This window comes from Bufo gargarizans, chromosome 5, assembly GCF_014858855.1.
Source record: "Bufo gargarizans isolate SCDJY-AF-19 chromosome 5, ASM1485885v1, whole genome shotgun sequence".
NCBI classification, from domain to species: domain Eukaryota; kingdom Metazoa; phylum Chordata; class Amphibia; order Anura; family Bufonidae; genus Bufo; species Bufo gargarizans.
In genome coordinates, this window is record NC_058084.1 from 120,478,561 (window position 1) to 120,499,689 (window position 21,129).

Below are 21,129 nucleotides of genomic sequence, written 5' to 3' on the forward strand. Positions count from 1 at the left end.
TCAAAACTGGCAGGCAAACCTCTTAGCCATGCTGCAGGAACATCATATTCACATACCGTATTTTTCGCCCTATAAGAAGCACCGGCCTATAAGACGCACCTAGGTTTTTGAGTAGGAGAATAAGAAAAGAAAAAATGTTTAACCAAAAGGTGTTCTTTTGGTGGGTTTTGAATTAATGGTGGTCTGTGCATGATACTATTATGGGGGATCTGTGGATGACACACTGTCATGTGGGGGATCTGTGGATGGCACTGTTATGAGGGACCTGTGGATGGCACTGTTTATGGGAAAGCTGTGGATGGCACTGTTTATGGGAGATCTGTGGATGGCACTGTTTATGGGAGATCTGTGGATGGCACTGTTATAGGGCATCTGTGGATGGTACTGCTATAGGGTTGGGGATCTGTGGATGGCATTGTTATGGCGTGGGGGATCTGTGGATGGCATTGTTATGGCATGGGGGATCTGTGGATGGCATTGTTATGGCATGGGGGATCTGTGGATGGCATTGTTATGGCATGGGGGATCTGTGGATGGCATTGTTATGGCGTGGGGGATCTGTGGATGGCATTGTTATGGCATGGGGGATCTGTGGATGGCATTGTTATGGCGTGGGGGATCTGTGGATGGCATTGTTATGGGGTGGGGGATCTGTGGATGACACTGCTATATGTCATCCACAGATACCCCCATAACAGTGTCCCCCAATACACCGGTCCTCTGCTCACCGAAGTATTTATAAACATGAATTCTTATCCTGTTAATAAGTTTAACTAAAGCTGCGCTCTCCCCGTTCCCCTGTATCAGTACAGCTTCCATAGCACGCAGAGCGGGCGGCAGCAGTAACGTCACTCACTGACATCGCGCGCCTGCTCCGCCTGCTTCATTCATAAAGTGAAAGGAGCAGGCGCTCGACGTCAGGGAGTGACGTTACTGCTGCCGTCCGCTCTGCCTGCTATGGAACGCTTGTTTGTAAGTGCTGTACGGATACAGGGGAACGGGGAGAGCGCAGCTTTAGTTAAACTTATTAACAGGATAAGGATTAATGTTTATAAATACTGCGGTGAGCGGCGGGGCCCGAAGTAAGAGTACAGTGACTGCACCGGGCCACGCCCCTAGTTTCGGACTCCAGACCCTCCTCGCTCCCTGCTCATACATCGCAGTCTGTAATGCTGCAGCATCACAGACTGCGATGTAAAATGGAAGCATTCGCCCCATAAGACGCAGGGGCATCCCCCCCACACACTTTTGGGGGGGAAAAGATGCGTCTTATGGGGTGGAAAATACGGTATATAGAACCTATTGTTATTTGCAGAAATTTCACCATCAAATCTGTGTAAATGTTTTGCAGCAGTTACAGTAAATCACATAGGAACAGAGCATTTATCTGCTCTCTTTTACTGTCAGTCCAAAAAATTTATAAATAAAAAAATAAATAAAAAAACTCTGGCAAAGATGAAGATCTGGCAAATGACAGACACAAACAGTGCCTAAAGACTGAAGCTCATATCTACCTCACTAGCCACGGCAATGACATGTCACCACCACTGAGGTCACTAATTTGGCCACTTATTAGCTATGTCAGTCAGGAGTTATGTTGATATGTCATCGCTGGAGACACATTAAAACAGACCAGTGGGATTGACAAGGTGAACATTAAGGCCTCATGCACACAAACGTGTGCCGCGGACACAATGCACAGCATCGACCGTAGGGCCACCACATGCAGACCCATCTCCTTGAATGGGGTCTGCACCGCAAAAAAGTAAAGCATGTACTACTTTTTTGCGCTTCGGAGGCACGAACAGAAACCCCACCGTTGTGCTTCCATGGGGTTCAGTGCCTCTGTTCTGCACTGACATTCAAGTGAATGGGTCCGCATCCGTGACGTGGGGTGCATACGGCCGGTGCTCATGTATTGCGAACCCGCTGCCTGCGGTCCGGGCAACAGACGTGTGCGTGAGGCCCAACTCTGTTGTTATTTTACAGGTTTGGAACCTGTTTGAAAAAAAATCACATCTTTTTGCCAATTGCCCATGTATAGCTTGCATGGGTTCCCTGAATTTCGCTAGTCAAGGGCATAGATTCTTCCAAGTTTATTCCTGACACCCCTGGTTTAATGTCATCATAGAATTAGGTGACAACAGTAACTAAATAATTGACATTTTGTTCCAATACTTTCGTAAATGTGACCCGAGCTCAACTTTGTGTGACCTACAATACATGGTACAGTACATGGTATTTAAAATAAACTGATGGTGAAAGCTCAAGTAGAGAACTAGTAAAGCGAATGGAATGTTTCAAAGGTGATATGGAAATTGTGTATGATAGTTTAAGGCCAGGCTTATCAGCATTTCTGCAATTTGAGAATGCTACGCAAAACTACAGAACGTTTATAGATCGAACGTAAACCTGAGCACCATCAGAACATAAGTCTTATATTACTAAATGTTACCTTACTCCAAAATAAGAAAACTCCAATGTAAACCAGATTATTATTTTTTGGGGGTCAAAACATTAAGGTTGATGACAAGTACAATAATCAATACAGAATGCAGCACATTAAGCCTTACCTAAAGGTATTTTGCAATCAGACTCTCGCTGATGCCTCCAAAAAGTAATGGCAGACCTCTCTCTGTTATGCAGGCGATTCAGCCTTTCAGCTAGGCCTCCCCTACAGAGAATTCAAGAATGTGCCACATGGCCAAGAGCTAGCGTTAATTTTTGCCAAAGGACAAAATAAAACATACAGATGGGACTATTTACTATCTATTCTACTGAAAGAAACATTAGAAAAATTGCTCTCTGCAGAGCTGCTGAGATGGTTTATCACAGTTAAGGAGATCTTTAGACCTAATAAAAATGTGCAATTTGTTTTACAAAGAAGATCATTTATGTGCCAAGTAGGCTAGTCTAAACTTCATGAGTTTCTGGTTACTGCTTTAACAATAAAAAGGGACTAAAATGGACACTAAATATTCCAGAAAAATGAAAATGGAAGCATAAATGTAGTAGATATTGCAGGTATTTTTTCAATATTGTAGTATCTCCTTTATCAAATAATCAATCCTGGTAAAATTTCTTGTGCACACAATGCGGGAGATTTATTAAAACTGCTGGTATAAAATAGAACTGGCTTAGTTGCCCATAGCAACCAATCAGCTTCCATATTTCATTTTCGAAATGAGCGCTGAAAATTGAGAGGTGGAATGTGATTGGTTGCTATGGGCAACAAAGCCAGTTTGCCCATTTACACCAGTTTTTATAAATCTCCCCCTATATATGTAAAGAAAATTCAAATATAAAAAAGTGGTTATACAGCAAATTCACGTGGCACAGATATTCAGTGCAGATTCCACACAAACTCAAAAACATTTTATGACATAAAAACTCATCTACATTTAGTGGGGAAGAAACCTGTGTGGAAATTGGCATCTTTTTAAATTATAAACATGTAAATTCTTTGCCCATTACAAAAAGTCTGCTATATGTGTACTGTGCAGATATTATAGAGCAGTGTTCCTCAACTCCAGTCCTCAGGGACCACCACCTGCGATCATGATTTGAAAATATCCTGCAGAATAAATACCTGTGGTAAGTACTAATGCAGGGGTAATCAACCTCCGGAACTTCAGCAGTTGTGAAACTACAACTCCAAGCATGCCGGAGTCACTTCTATGGGAGTTCTGAGAACAGACAAGCAAGTGTGCATGCTGGGAGTTGTAGTTTCACCACACATGGAGTGCTGAAGGTTGCAGATACCGTTCCTAACGCATAGACACAAATTATAGCTGGCTCGGCTATTTCCGTCTGCCCCGTAGAAATTAATGGGAGCACGGGCTGCGTGTGCACGGTGCGCTCCCATTCACTTCTATGGGAGCAGTACTTGGTGGTGGACGGACCCCGGGAAACCCGGGGGCCTTCAGCCACAGCTCACACTGGTTCGTTCTTGTTGTAGGTGCGGATCCCAGAGGTGGGACCCGCACCTATCAGACAATGGGGGCATATTCTGGCGATATGCCCACCATTGTCTGTGATGGGAATACCCCTTTAAACAAATACAGTCCTGATCAAAAGTTTAAGACCACTTGAAAAATGGCAAAAAATCATATTTAGCACGGCTGGATTTTAACAAGGTTCCAAGTAGAGCTTCAACATGCAACAAGAAGACATGGGAGTGAGACAAAACATTTTTTGAGCATTCAATTTAATGAAAACAACAAATAAACTGAAACAGGCTGCTTTTCAGCTGATCAAAAGTTTAGGACCACACCTCAAAAAAAAACTAAACCCCCCCCCCAAAACAGAAATCCAACTTCCAAACATGAATTCAGTAATGAGTAGCTCCGCCGTTATTATTGATCACTTCAAAAAGGCATGAAGGCCATCTACTGTCTGGAACTGTTGTCCATTTTTGTAAACTTCCCTTGCCATCCATCCTCAAAGGTTCTCAGTTGGATTTAGATTCCCTTCACAACAGCCAACCAAGTGAACAACACTCTCCAGGATATAGGCGTATCAATATCCAAATCTACCATAAAGAGAAGACTGCATGAAAGTAAATACAGAGGGTTCACTGCACAGTGCAAGCCACTCATAAGCCTCAAGAATAAGAAGGCTAGATTAGACTGTGAAGAAGAAACATCTTAAAAAAAATCAACCTCTACCAGAATGATGGAAAGAAAAAAGTATGGTGAAGGCATGGTACAGCTCATGATCCAAAGCATACCACATCATCTGTAAAACATGGCGGAGGCAGTGTGATGGCTTGGGCATGCATGGCTGCCAGTGGCACTGGGTCCCTATTATTATTTTTTTGATGATGTGACACAGGACCAGTGTCACTTTAAGTGGTGATAACTTTAAAACGCTTTGACTTATCCAGGCCATTCTGAGATTGTTAGTTGTCACATATTGTACTTCATGATACTGATAAAAAAATTATTTTTAAAATAATACCAAATCTACCAAATATTTTGAACAAATTGCAAATTCCCAAGTTTCAATTTCTCTACTTCTATAATACATAGCAATACCTCCAAAAATAGTTATTATTTTACATTCCCCAAATGTCTACTTCATGTTTGGATCAGTTTGGGAATTACATTTTATTTTTTGAGGATGTTATAAGGCTTAGCGTACTTTCACACTTGCGTTTTTCTTTTCCGGCATAGAGTTCCGTCACAGGGGCTCTATACCGGAAAATAACTGATCAGGCATATCCCCATGCATTCTGAATGGAGAGTAATCCGTTCAGTTTGCATCAGGATGTCTTCAGTTCAGTCGTTTTGACTGATCAGGCAAAAGAGAAAACCGTAGCATGCTACGGTTTTATCTCCGGCGAAAAAAACTGGATCCGGCATTTTTTTCCATAGGAATGTATTAGTGCCGGATCCGGCATTCAAAATACCGGATCCGTCCTTCCGGTCTGCGCATGCGCAGACCTTTAAAAATGAAAAAAAAAAACGGATCCGTTTTGCCTGATGACACCGGAAAAACGGATCCGGTATTGCAATGCATTTTTATGACTGATCAGGCATTTTTCTGACTGATCAGGCATTTTTCTGACTGATCAGGATCCTGATCAGTCAGAAAAATGCCTGATCAGTCAGAAAAAATGACATCCGTTTGCATACAGTTTGCCTGATCAGGCAGTCAGTTCAGGCAACGGAACTGCCTGCCGGAATCAAGCAACGCAAGTGTGAAAGTACCCTTAGAAGTTTAGAAGCAAATCTTGAACTTTTCAGAAATTTTCAAAAACCCAATTTTTAGGGACCAGCTCAGGTCTGAAGTCACTTTGTGAGGCTTACATAATAGAGACAAACCAAAAATGAAGAATAAACTACACCCTCAAGGTATTCAAAACTGATTTTACAAACATCGTTAACCCTTTAGGTGTTCCGCAAGAGTTAATGGCAAATGGATATAACATTTCTGAATTTAGATTTTTGGGCAAATTTTCCATTTTAATCAATTTTTTCCAGTAACAAAGCAAGGGGTAACAGCCAAACAAAATGCTATATTTATTGCCCCGATTCTGTAGTTTGCACAAACACCCCATATGTGGCCGTAAACTACTGTACGGGCACACAGTATGGCGTAGAGGGAAAGGTGTGCCGTATGGTTGGAAGGCAGATTTTGCTGGACTGGCAATAACTCTTGTGGAACACCTAAAGGGTTAACAATGTTTGTAAAATCTGTTTTGGATACCTTGAGGGGTGTAGTTTCTTAGATGGGGTCGCTTTTATGGATTTTTTACTCTAGAGGTGCATCAGGGGGCTTTAAATGGGACATGGTGTCAAAAAAAAAAAAAAAAAAAGGCCATCAAAATCTGCCTTCCAGAAACCATACGGCGTTCCTTTCCTTCTGCGCCCTGTCGTTTGGTCATACAGCAGTTTACGACCACATATGGGGTGTTTCTGTAAACTGCAGTATGAGGGTAATAAATATTAAGTTTTGTTTGTCTGTTAACCCTTGCTTTGTTATTGGAAAAAAACTGATTAAAATGGAAATTTTGCCAAAAATATAGCTTTTTGGGCAGCGTTTTTTTTTTTATACTGTTAATCTGAGGGGTTGGGGGGTATTTTTATAGACAGCTTTACAGAGTAACCATTAATTCTAAGACGTAACTTTTAATTATTCATAGTTAAAAAAATTGGACCCTTTATATACAGAAATAAATAATAAATACAAAAGAATCAAAGAACCTAAGTGTGGAAAGAAGGTAATCCACTGGCCTCTTCTTTTTGCAGGATGGGCAGCCGTATATAGTTTAATAGGCCATAGGGGCAATGTCCATAATACTCAACCTATTTTTTGGTAGCCCTGCCTGTAAACAGAATAGCCGCCCCGATAGGGGCGATCCCGTGTTTTGTACCTCCTGTTAATCCCTGGAGTGCCCTATAGGTGGTGACAGATATAACAGGCAGAAGCAATTTTTAATGTGAGACCTGGTCTATGTATATAAAAAAAATAACAAACAATATGCAAAAAATCAGCCCCCAGTGAGGTGGTAATTGAACCACTCATTAACATATAGTGCAAGAAAAATAATGAATGATGTGGTCAAGATGCAAATCATGTGTCGCTATGACACTCCTGACCGTCCCTATCCCGGGGTATTTTTATAGAGCAGATTCTTACGGACGCGGCGATATGTAATATGTCTATTTTCTAAATGTATTTATGTTTTACACTATACTATCTTTTTATAAAAAACAAAACAAAAAACATTTTAGTATCTCCATAGTCCAAGAGTAATTTTTTTTTTTTTTTAGCCGATTATCTTAGGTAGGGGCTCATTTTCTGCGGGATGAGAGGACGGTTTTATTGGAACTATTTTGGGGGGCATATGACTTTTTGATCGCTTGCCATTACAATTTTTGTGATGTAAGGTGACAAAAAAAAAACATTTTTTTGTAGCATTTTTATTTAATTTTTTTACCGTGGGGTTAGGGGGTTATTTTTATAGAGCAGATTCTTACAGACGCGGCGATACCTACCGTATTTTTTGCCGTATAAGACGCACCGGCGTATAAGACGCACCTAGGTTTTTGGGGAGGAAAATAAGAAAAAAAATATTTTTAACCAAAAGGTGTGCTGTGGGTTTGGAACTAGGTGGTCTGTGGATGGCACTATTACTGGGGATCTGTGGATGACGGACACTGTTATGGGGGGATCTGTGGATGACGGACACTGTTATGGGGGGATCTGTGGATGACGGACACTGTTATGGGGGGGATCTGTGGATGACTGACACTGTTATGGGGGGATCTGTAGATGACGGACACTTATGGGGGGGGATCTGTGGATGACGGACACTGTTATGGGGGGAACTGTGGATGACGGACACTGTTATGAGGGAACTGTGGATGACGGACACTGTTAGGGGGGAACTGTGGATGACGGACACTGTTATGAGGGAACTGTGGATGACAGACACTGTTATGGGGGATCTGTGGCTGGCACTGTTACAGGGGGGGGGATCTGTGGATGGCACTGTTATACATGTGTCATCCACAGACCCTCCCAGCCCATAACTGTGCCATCCACATATCCCCCGCCGCTCCAGTATACTAATATAATATGTCTTATTCAGTTAATAGTTATTAAATATGCCTCTTTATTCCTAAAAGTACCTTAAATCCTAAGCGCTTAAGTACAATGCCGGCAGGCCGGGCGGCCGGCGCGGCGCGTCACTCACTGACGTCACTTGCCTGCGCCGCCTGCTTCATTCATAAAGTAGGCGGCGCAGGCACGTGACATCAGGGAGTTACGCTGCCGCCCGCCCGGCCTGCATTGTACGGATGCGCTTAGGATTTAAGGTACCATTAGGCATAAAGGGGCATATTTAGTAACCATTAATTGAATATGACATTTTATTAGTACACCGGAGCGGCGGGGCGGGCCTTTAGTACAGTGACTGCACCGCCCCGCCGCTATTGCCGGCCCCAGCTCCTCCTCCCAGTCCCTCCCCGAGTCCCCGCTCGCTTTGCATCGCATCCAGCGATGTAAAACTGACTGCATTCGCCGTATAAGACGCAGGGGCATTTCTCCCCCAACTTTTTTTATTTTAGTTTTACAAAATAATAATAATAAATAATTTTAAAAATATATATTTTTTTTAGTTTTAGTGTCTCAAGTCTGGGAACCAGTTTTTTATCCAATTGTCAGTGGCTAAATTGAGATATAAATTTAGTACTCCATGGAATTGTGGTACTCCCTGAAGCAACCAATAATGCAGAGCTCCGGATGATCGGGGCATGTGTCACACTGAGTAGTGGTATCCTTCCGTATCCCCCTCCTGTGACACACTCTACAATTTTTGGGGGTCCGTCCCTTCTTTCCAGTATGGGGGACCACACCTAGAAAGTGTTGGCCAGCGACGATCCGGGTGTCTCCAGGTCCCGAGGCACTGCTCTTTCCCGGTCATAAAAGATCAGGTCCTTGAGGACTGCCTCATAGAACTGAAGGAATGTCCCTGTGTTGCCAGAGCACAAAAGAGTTGTACAAGGCAACCTGCACCAAGTGGACCGCAACTTTTTTGTACCATGCCCGGGTTTTGTGCATGGCGTTATATGGCTTAAGGACTTGATCAGATACATCATATCCTCCCATATACCGATTGCAGTCGACGATACAATCGGGCTTGAGGACCGTTGCCACGGTACCTCACACAGGAACAGGAGTGATGCCGTTACCATGAATTGTGGACAGTACAAGGACATCCCTCTTGTCCTTATATCTGACCAGCAACAGGTTTCCACTGGAAAGGGCACGGGTCTCACCCCTGGGGATAGGTACCTGGAGGAGGTGGGTAGGGAGCCGCGTTTTAGTATAAAAGTTATCCACATACACGTGGGAACCCTTATCTAGCAGTGGGTGCATAAGGTCCCACACAAGTTTCCTGCTAACACCCGGAGTGGGGGGACATTCTGGGGGTTGAATACGGGAATCTCGGTCCTCGTACACACAAAACTTGTAAGTGTACCCTGAGGTACTCTCACAAAGTTTGTACAGCTTCACGCCATACCTCACCCGCTTAAAGGGAACATACTGGAGGAAAAGGAGTCTCCCCTTGAACGCAATGAGAAATTCATCAACCGCGACCTCCAGGTACATAGGCCTGTACAAATTTGGCCCCAAAGTGATCGATGACCGGCCTGATTTTGTACAGGCGGTCCTAGGCAGGATCACCTTGGGGGGGGGGGGGGCACATGCTGCATTATCTGAAAAATGCAGGCATTTCAGGATGGCTTCAAACCGGGAGCGTGTCATGGCCGTACTGTAAAGTGGGGTCTGGTGGAGGGCGTCCCCACTCCAGTAATGCCTGATACTAGGTTTTTTGACTAGGCCCCTGTGCAGCACGAGGCCTCAAAACGTCCTCATCTCGGCTGCACTGACCGGGGTCCAGCCACCGGGCCTAGCCAAAAAGGAGCCCGGGTGTTGAGCAACGAACTGTTGGGCGTACAGGTTCGTCTGCTCCACCATCAGATTTACAAAGTGGTCACTGAAAAAAAGAATAAAAAAGTCGTAGTCGTAAAAAAGCCCACTGTGGAAATCTGGATTCTTGGTTGGCCTACAAAATCAGGAATCACTGGCTCATAACGCTCTGGGGTATACCAGACAAGTTCACCGTCAGGGGGCTCTGGTGGATTTAACTGGTGGGCCGGAAAACTAGTACGAGCGCCAGAGCTGCTCGTACTAGGGTGGGCCACAGGGTCCCTAGCATGGCGGTCCCCTTGCTCCGCCTGGCCGCGTCTCTGCCACCTTGGGGGCTCATCATCATCGCTAGATGATGAGGCGGACGCGGATGACAAAAGGAAAGTGGGGTCATCCTCGTCCTCACTGGGACACTCGGAGTCGGAGGCAAGCAAGGCGTATGCCTCCTCAGCCAAGAACGTCTGGCGGTCCATAGGGGAGTGTGTGTCTGCGTGAGTATGTGCATGCGTTTAAATCTTTATTTGGTTGTGGGGGCACGGGTGTTCGCAAACTCACCCTAACTAAAAAAAAGGTCAAAAAAGGTGAAAAAAATAAAAATAAATTCTAAATCACTGATCAACCGTCCGAAGTTGATCAGCGGTGGGGTGTGCGATGCGCTAACAGTGGCCGGACGCTAAGAGTGCCGGCCACAGTTAGCGTACACACACACAAAAAATAAAAAATAAAAATGCTTGCGCCCAAAAAAAAAGCTGCAGCACCCCTAGGGACCCCAGACACCTGATTTAGGGTGATGTAATCAGTAACTGTTTTTTTTTTTTTTTTCTTTCTCTCACTAACTTTCCATAAAATATCCCTGCCTAATCTAACTTGTCCCTAGCCTTTCCCTAATTACCTGGGTGCTGGGGCACAAATGGAGTTGTTGGGGTGCTGGCTCTGATGATCCGTGCAGCGGCTCCCGGACACAAAAGGAGGAGGAGAGGAGAGCTGCGGTAATTTGAACTTCCCGCCCCTGCAGCCGACCAACGAGAGCGATCGTGAGAGGTGATGTCACCATCACCACTCAGGATCTAAGGATGGAGATTGGTGGTGTAATATCACACCACCGATCACCATCCTCTTCCGGGTCATCGGGTCCCCAGAAACCCGAATAACCTGGAAACGCAGCAAACCGCAGGTTGACCTCAGTGGTCAAACTGAGGAAGGGGTAACATTAGACCCCGAAACGCGTTTGGTGCTAGGACCCCTTGATGGACTTGGACTCTTTGTGCTAATACACCGCCTGCATCAAAACCACTCCTGTCTTAGGCCCCTTTCACACGGGCGAGTTTTCCGTGCGGGTGCGATCCGTGCGGCGAACGTATGGCACCCGCACTAAATCCTGACCCATTCATTTCTATGGGGCTGCGCACATGAGCGATGTTTTTAACACATCACTTGTGCGTTCAGTTGAAATCGCAGCATGCTCTATATTTTCCGATTTTGACGTGACGCAGGCCCCATAGAAGTGAATGGGGTGTGTGAAAATCGGATGGCATCCGCAAGCAAGTACGGATGCCGTGCGATTTGCACGCATGGTTGCTAGGAGACCATCGGGATGGAGACCCGATCATTATTATTTTCCCTTATAACATGGTTATAAGGGAAAATAATAGCATTCTGAATACAGAATGCATAGTAAACCAGCGCTAGAGGGGTTAAAATAAAATAAAAAATAATTTAACTCACCTTAGTCCACTTGCTCGCGAAGCCGGCATCTCCTTGTGTCTCCGCTGCTGATGAACAGGACCTGGGATGAGCTACTCCATTAAATACCGGTTAAGGACCTTCGATGACGTCACTCCGGTCATCACATGATCTTTTACCATGGTGAATCACCATGGTAAAAGATCATGTGACGTACCATGTGATGACCGGAGTGACGTCATCGAAGGTCCTTAACCGGTATTTAATGGAGCAGCTCATCCCAGGTCCTGTTCATCAGCAGCGGAGACACAAGGAGATGCCGGCTTCGCGAGCAAGTGGACTAAGGTGAGTTAAATTATTTTTTATTTTATTTTAACCCCTCTAGCGCTGGTTTACTATGCATTCTGTATTCAGAATGCTATTATTTTCCCTTATAACCATGTTATAAGGGAAAATAATACAATCTTCAGAACATCAATCCCAAGCCCGAACTTCTATGAAGAAGTTCGGGTTTGGGTACCAAACATGCGCGATTTTTCTCACGCGAGTGCAAAGCATGACAATGTTTTGCACTTGCGCAGAAAAAAATCGCGCATTCTCCCGCAACGCACCCGGCTCTTAGCCGGGCCAAAAAAATTACGCCCGTGTGAAAGAGGCCTTAAACTGCAGATCCGACGCGCACCTCTGACCTATACAGCAAGCCCAGCGCGGTACAAGGAGTCTGTAAATTCACCCAAGTGCCGGCTCTTAGACCTACGGAGCTGCGCCGGGTAGACAGTTAAGGGATTGCGACTATCACAAGACATCCCTGAGTTTACAGTACGGACATAGCGGTGGAGCACAAGTGTACAGCGAAACAGTGAGTAATAGCGGGACGCCGCATCAACAGATCACTGCAACATTAGCTGTATTGCCATTTCGTAGTAGTAATGTATGAATTGTTTATGTGTGGTAACATTAATAAACTATGAGGTTCCTATATTAAGAGAGTGCCCAGTATCTTTTTAACAAGGTTCATGATATGTTGATGGCCGAGAAAAGAGTTTTTACTAAGAGAAGCTGCCCTCAAAAGTTCAATAAAATTTGGAGCGATTGGCTGGCACATAGCCCAATAGTTATGTAATTTTTGAGAAACTTGAATAAGCAATAACAAGGCATTCCAGTTAAATATATGTTTGGGTGGGTTGGGATGGGGGGGGGGGGGGGAGTTTTCCTACTTGCCTTTCTATACTCTATGGAAAATAATATATATGTATGTAATAGGAATATTTTTTTTACGCTGCGATGTAACTGTAAGATCTTGGAAAAAGACAATGGCACGTGATTATTGTTTCAAACTGTACATTATTTGTTACAATAAAAAAGATTTGATTAAAAAAAAAACATTTTGTTTATAATTATTGAAATTTGTCCAGTTACTTTTGAGCCTCTGAAATGAAGGGATTGTGTTTAAAAAATGATTTAGTTTTTCAAATTTTTATGCAATCATTTTGTTCAACCCACTGAATTAAAGCTGAAAGTCTGAACTTGAACTGCATCTGAATTGTTTTGTTCAAAATCTATTGTGGTAATGTACAGAACAAAAATAAGAAAAGCGTTATGTCTGTCGAAAATATATATGGACCTAAGATTTTTTTGATCGTTCAATATTACACTTTTTGGGGGCAAGGTGACAAAAAAAAATTCTGTTGCTTAAGGGTAAGTAGCCCTTTTTTTTTACACAACACTTATTTTTATAAAACACTTTTTTCTTAACTTTTTTCCCATACATATTGTACTACATTGACTGCCAATGTTCTACACAGTTGCCTTAGGAGACCCAGCCTGGGGGCTAGGCCTCAGGCTTCCGTACATGGCAGACCCCAAGGCCTCCATTCACACGGATCCGCAAAACATGTATTCCGGCCGTGTACAATCTGCATTTTGAGAATCAAAACATCATGCCTTTTTTTTTTCAGTTGGAAGTTTCAGTGAAGGAGATTTATAGTTAGGCTACGTTCACATCACCGTTCAGCCTTTCCGTTCTCCTGCTCTGTTTAGGGGCAGGAGAACAGAAAGGACGGATAAGCACATAACTGACACCAAAGCCTGAGGACCCAATAGACTATAATGGGGTCCGTAATGTTTCCTATCAGAAGAGGATTTTTAAGCAGAGACAAAAGTTGTGCATGCAGGACTTTTGTCTCCGCTTAAAAATCATCTTCTGAGCGGAAACATAACAGACCCCATTATAGTCTATGGGGTCCTAAGGGTTCCGTTTGGTGTCAGTTATGTGCTTATCCGTCCTTTCCGTTCTCCTGCCCCTAAACAGAGCAGGAGAACGGAAAGGCTGAACGGTGATGTGAACGAAGCCTTAGGGAGATTTTTATAGTCAGCTTTGCAAGAGTCAGCATTTCCAATATCTGCTCCACATCTAGCAAATGTCAAACAAGGTTTGATAAATTTGGTGCATCTCTAAGTTTTCTGGCGTATATCTGTTGCGTATAACCTTTGCACCGCAAACTGCAACTTCTCCCTGCTCATGCCAGGGGGGGGATGCGTGACGTGGGCGGGGAAGGGGCTGGTAGGCCCATCTCATTTATTATTTTCATCGTCTGTTTTAGCAATAGAAAATGGTCTACATTTAAGCCAGCAAAGAAGCTGGCTTACATTGAGACCAGCGGTGGATGCACTGAAGTTATGTAGAGGCCGGCGCCTCTTCATAACTTTGGCAGATCCACCACCACCAATATCTATTTGGCATGGGACTGACACCTCCCAACCCAGCCGATCAGCTTTTCTACAATAGCTCTGATGCCAGAAGTACACAACTCTGTCTAATAAAGTGACTGGGAGCAGTGCTGCAGTAACCAGCTTCCTCCACTCTACAATGGTGGAGAGATGTGTAGCTCCAAAGCTACTCTGCTACAACCGATCAAAACGTTGCAAAGCCATATTTTGTGAGTTTTTGAAGCCAGAATTCTGGAGTGCAGGGCTTGATAAATTCCTCTCATTGAGTGAGCCATTTTGGTTCCATGTGGTATATCCAGCCTGTATGCCTCTATTGAATATGATAGAGTTGCTCAAGCTGTAGCAGTGATTACAATTAGGAATAAGTGAATCGACTTCGGCTGAAACATCTGAAGTCTATTCGCATAAAACTTTGTTTCAATGCTTTGGAACTGAACCCAAGTTCGGGAAATGGTTTTTCATAGTATACCATAAATCACTTTCTGAAGTCATTATGCGATGTCTCGCAAGACTTCGCAAAGTAATAACTTCGGCGCATCGGAGCCAATACATTCTAATACTGTAGAGAGCGCTCGCTTCGTACAGTATTGAAACAAATTTTTATGCGAATCAACTTCGGATGCTTCATCCAAAGTCGATTCGCTCATCCCTAATTACAATGATTATCTTAAATTAATGAATAAAGAAAATCAGCCTACATGAAAACTGGTGTAACTGCATTGTTAAATGTGCCTTATATTATGCGACTGCCTTGTGGTCCAGTGTGATTTGTCACTTTCGTGTTTTTGCTGCTCCTAAGTCCTAAGATTTATGCAAAGGAGGGCAGGTGATTTGTCCAAGACTGTGCACTCTGTCAGTACCACGAACAGCAGCATATTTTCACCATAGAGCGTATTTATTCACACCAGTGCTCCTAAGATAAGAACAGGCCTTTGTCTGGGCATGTGCATAGAATTAAAGACAGATCTTCCTACGTGTGAGGTGAATAATTTTTTCCACTGTATGGTTTTAGGCGTATTTGGAATTTTGTCAAGTTAGGCTTGTTTCACATCTGTGGTAAGCAGAATCGTCAGATTGTTCTGGCCAGGAAGAACCTGTCAGAAACCGTCACTGCCATGTGCTGCTGGAATTCTGTCCGGTCCCATTTACTAAAATGGGGACCGGCGGAGATCCAGCCGCAACCTGGCAAATTTGCAGAGGGGCGGCCAGGCAAATACCGCTGCGCACAAAAGTGCTCATATAACAGTGTCAATCACAATTACAATTTCAGTCACAGTGCCCCCATTATACAGCCAGCCACAGTTCTGGATAATGGTATACATTTAATCTCAGCAACTCCCTCTAGACCCTAATAGCTCAGATATTTCTGGGGACCCTAGATCTGTCAATATATGTTCCACGTAACGAAAAAAAGGTTTTTACCATCTTGCCAGTTTTAAGAAGATCTGGCAACCATGGGTCAAAGGGGTTGTCTCACTTCAGCAAACGGCATTTATTATGTAGAGAAAGTTAATACAAGGCATTTACTAATGTTTTGTGATTGTCCATATTGCTTCCTTTGCTGGCTGCATTAATTTTCCCATCATATTATAAACTGATCATTTCAAGAGGTTCCAGCCACTGTTGCAGTGCAGATACGAGGTGGCCAAGACAGGAGCTGCTGCCCCGGTCCCAGCCACTAGAGTGGCCAACACTCTTTCCCATTGTGTGCAAGCATGGCCACCACTTCTAGATTGCAGAATGGCTGTAACAGCTGGATGCGAGCAGTAAATAATGTAATGGAAAAATTCATCAAGTCAGCAAAGGAAGCGATATGGATAAGGGCTTGAGAGGTGACAATGTTGGTACATTTTCAGTGAATGTGGTACATTTATTTATTTTGTGTATAATTGTTGTTACTCTAAGGGTAGGTTCACATCAATGTTAAGAAATCCAGCAGGCTGTTCTGGCAGAGTGGTAGCCTGCCGGAGTACACCATAGCCAGATAATGCTGTAAGCCGCAAGATCCACATTGAATATGAGTGCACAACTTTTTATATGACTGAAAGCCTGCATTTCTGCCAGAAACCAGTCTGATCCCATTATAGACAATGGGGATCCGGACGTTCATGGCATTATTCCGGGTACGGTGAATTCTGGAAGGCTGTTCCTCCACCCAAACAGCCTGTCGGTGATTCTTTATTGCTGATGTCAACCTAGTGTAAGATTCCTAACAACGGCAAGAAAGTCAAGGAGTTAAACCCAGCATTTCTAATGATTGCTTAGTTTTATTGTTTGTATTTGTTAGCGCTCAGTACCGCCATATTCCTCCATTTATGAGTTAGGGGGACCACCTCTATTGTAGGCGTGTGTGTTTTGATGATCCACCCTGCTGATTTCTGGAGCCCTTCGTAAATAATCCACTTTCTACTGTGTCCAATCTCTGAGTATTTTGCTCTCTGTTGTCAGAACTTTATAATAATGAGGTGTGATTAAGTCCTAACCTCAAAATGTTTTGGCAGCTTTCTTTTCATTTAGCTGAATTTTCTGGATAAAACACACTCTTTCTACTTTTGGGCATACAGCCTGGTCCTCTCATTTATTATGAATAGTCTGTGCCATTTTGTCTGTAACTTATTAAAGGAGAACTGTCACATTTAGACCCTAATTTCAATTTTCATATATGTAGTTACTAATAACATGATATTCCAGAATCAGTTACTATTAGACTGACTTACCCCATATTTAATAAGATTCAGCCCTTAGCAACCAGTCTGCATTAAACTGCAATTTCACTATTTATGCACGGAAGAGGTTAAACGCCCGACATTGGTACCAGCACCGATGTCAGCCATTTCAAGTAAAGTGTCAGCTGACCACAACTGGGAAGGGGGGGCTCGGATATCCAAAAGATTAATTGAGGGGGAAGGGGGGGGAAGTGGGGCAGTCGGATTGGCCATTCAGAAGATAAATGGGGGACATCACTGGCCTAGGAAGAGGCCTAAGCACTCATAGAGCTGCTTCTTCAAACAGCTGATTAGCGGAAGTTCAGGCCGATATGATATGTCCCAGATAAAACCCTTTAATTGCAGACACTTAAAAGGGTTCTCTGGGACCCCTTTAATTACTGAACATACTTTAATATTACTTAACTTATAAATATATTCCCAAATACCTTTCACTAGTTACAGTGGCTCGATTTGTTAAGGGAGAAATCATCAGGGGAAATAAAATGGTCGCTGTCCTATCAGTACACACAAAACCTGTCCTAACTACACAAGAGGACAAGTTACTTCACAACAGAGAGCCATCTCATCCTCCTCTCTGCTCTACTTATCAGGGATTATGATCCTGAATACAGTAGATAAGATCTTCAGCTGAATGTCTGTAGGAATGGAGTGCATGAAGAGACATGAAATACAGAGAGGATGTAGATAATGAGCAGCAGCACTTGTATGCAGTCTCCATTAACACACTGTCCTGTCTATCCTCTCTATACTTCATGTTTCCTCATGAATTCCATTCCTACAGAGATTCAGCTAAAGATCCTATCAACTGAACACAAAATAATAATCCCTAACAGGCAGAGCATAGAGGAGAATGAGGAAGCTCTGAAGTAACTTGTCCTGCTATGTGACTAGGACAGGTTTTGTGTACTAATCGGACAACAGCCATTTTTCCTGATAATTGCTCCGTAAACAAAATGAGCCCATATAACTAATGAAATGTATTTGGCAATATATTTATAATAAACTACTATTTAAGTACAAGTTATCCCTCAAGATACAATGGCCTCAGGATACAATACTTTGGACATACAATGGTCTTTTCTAACACACCGTAAGTTGAAACTAGACTCAACATACAATGCCTCAGAATCAGATCCAACCAATCAAGGCCACTTGTCTAGTAAATAGCTGGATTAGTTGCTAGTTAGCAGCTATTCCTGACTGCTATATGTAAGGACCTGTTTTATTTGTCTTAGTTATCGTTTTATCTTTATCTTATCTTTGATGACATTTTGGGGCTTTAAAACCAATTACTTAACTTACAATGGCTTCAACATATAATGGTCGCCATGGAACCAATTAATATTGTAACCTGAGGGACCACTGTATTTTCATTTTCTTAATTCCCGGAGAACAGCTTTAAGTGAATTTATTCCAGCCTTATATGCGCCATGATAAATTATAACATGCAACATTTCAGTCAAGGGTAAGTTCACACCTGCATTGTTACTTCCTGTAATTTTTACAGAATCTGAGATAGAAGTTTCTAACAGAGCCTCCAACACAAATGTACCTTGAAATAGAAGATCCCCAATTCTGCTCCAGAATTGTTGTATAGGGGATACAAATACGCAAATAAACATGGAAGGAGTTGAGCTGGGGTCCTTTTCAAACTACATAATACACTTACTACATGCTAAACATAATTACAGTACCTCTACTTTTTATATTTGAAAAAACTTTAGGATGCTTTTTGTCTGTTTAGCCAAAAAGGCATCACTGCTAAAACAGCTTTGTAAAACTAACGCATTTAACATCACATAGATTTTTGTGACTAAAATGATAGAACACTATTTTTGCGATATATCAAACTCTTTATAGAACATTCATGAATAAGGAGCAAAAACCCTAATGTCCCACTCTTATGCAAGTGGAAGAGTTTTTTTCCAAACACATTTTGTATTCAAGAAGTTACAAAAACCAGAAGTCTCAATAATCTTAACAGAATATAGGCCAACAACTCAGTCTCAGTTCACGAACTAATCAACAGCTAAAAACAAAATTGGTCATTTTCCCATGCTGGAATATGAAGAGTTTGTGATTTTCCCGGGAAAAGAGAAGTAAAAAATTAGTTCAGAAAATTTGACAAATGATTCAAAGTCTACAGACTGCCAAAAGTCTAGAGAAATAGCAAAGGAATGTAACTGATCTCCAAAAGAACAAAAATACCAAACCAGGTTACAAAACAAACAAAAACATTCACTAAATATTAAAAAAATTGCTATTTATAGCAGTTTCAGTAGGTCAGATACATAATCTAGGGGGCTATCTGAGATTGAAAAAAAATTGCAGTTGGCTGAACATGGAGTGCTGTCTCTATAAGACTGGAAGTACAGTCCTGATCAGAAGTTTAAAGGGTTTCTATCACATGACTAGTTAGCTATCAGACACTAGCGATCCGCTAGTGTCTGCTCTACCAAACAATGCTATTATAATACCTTTGTGTGCAGCCGTTTGCCTAAAAAACTGTGCTATGGGGGCGTCTTTTCAGCACCTAGAGGCTCGGTCTACTCACACAAAATGCCGCCCAGCGCGTCCCTCCAGCCCGCCCATCTCCTCTGGAATGCGATTAAAAAAGTAAAGTGGAAGATCCCAAAAAATTTCATCAGCACTGAGCCGGAGGATCTAATTGGTAGTCCGTCAAGACACTGGACGATCCTCGACCCAAATTAAGACCCTTACCGCCGCCTCTGCCCCGCTCAGCAGGCCCTAGCCTTCCAGACTCCTTGCACTCCTCTACCACGGGAGACAAGCAGAGAGTTTCCCCACCTCGGAGAGATCAGACCTGTCCACACCACTGAGCGGTTCTCAACGCGATCCTGACTTCCTGCTACCGAGCCCAGGAGAACGCAACATTACGGACGCGCCATCTCCCTCCTCTGCTTATGAGAAGCACCTACCAAGCGTGAGGTCGCAGTCCTTGGTAGCCACTGAGGTGAGCAATCACACCATACTCACCATACAAGCGCTCCCTACCAACGATCAGCCTGCATCTGGAAACCTGTTAAAGGACATGCTAGTCCTATTTAGTAAATCTTTGCAAAAAGACATGTCCTCTCTCATCCTCCCACTCCAGTCCGCAGTAGAGGATATTGATAAAAGAGTCAGTCATGTGGAATCTAAAATGGGTGACTTCGCCACTTCTCACAATAAGCTAATTGATTGCCAGGCCTTTCATTCCATGACCTCATTCTAGACAGAGCGCACAAAGTTCAATGCCCGAAACACCTTCCAGACACTTCTCCAAGAGATGTACTGGCGTGTGTACATTTCTTTCATACCAAAGAAGCGCTGATGGCGGCAGCCAGGAAGGCAGGATCTCTACCTGCTCCCTATGATCAGAATCAAATATCTGGACATGCAACACACACAGTAGCAGTCTGATGAAAGCACTTGAAGGGACAGAATGGCAAGTGCAGTACAGTGCGGGTCTACAAAGAAAGTGAGGGATTTGGAGTCTCATTGTCACGACCCTTGGTCGTGACTTCTTGTGGCCCCATGCAGTTGCCTGCGGTCTAGTTGTGGTTGCCGCTGGCAACATTGGATATGTGGCAGCAGTGCTGCCTGAGTGGTGTTAGGCAGCTTGCTGCGGTAGGCATGCGGTTGCACCTGGCAACCTCTCCTTTAGGTGTGCCTTTTATTGGTAGGCACAGTGTGTTTGTTGTGTGTGGACACTGTTCCTTTAAGTTGCTGTCTTCCCTTCCCTTCTGTGGTGTTGGAAGGGTTAATTCCCTTCCCAGTGTGTCTGAGAGTCACTGGGTGTGTCTGACCGTGGGGTGTGGCCACTTGGCCTATAAAGCCTCAGTCCCTGGTTGGGTTCAGTAGGTTGCTCTCAGCCATGCTGGCTGGAGCAGCCTCCTGTCTCCTCCATCTGCCTGGTGGGGACCATCCTTCTGGTCATAAACCTCTGTCGGGAATTTCTATGTTTCACGGTGTTATTTAGGTGTGTGTGGGGTTTTATGTTAGTGCAGCTTGTGGTCCTGGGTTCCTGTGGGATGTCTGGTGT

The 21,129-nt window shown here is 43.5% G+C and overlaps 1 protein-coding gene across 4 annotated transcripts in view; it reads right to left on the reverse strand.

Moving 5' to 3' along the window:
- Window positions 1–21,129, reverse strand: part of SPIDR (scaffold protein involved in DNA repair) — a 451,973-nt gene that overhangs the window by 283,337 nt on the left and 147,507 nt on the right. For all 4 annotated transcript variants that reach the window (XM_044294548.1, XM_044294549.1, XM_044294546.1 and 1 more), the window contains one exon: window positions 2,574–2,674. In XM_044294548.1, the coding sequence (XP_044150483.1) occupies window positions 2,574–2,674 (101 nt within the window). The remainder of the gene's footprint in view (window positions 1–2,573; window positions 2,675–21,129) is intronic.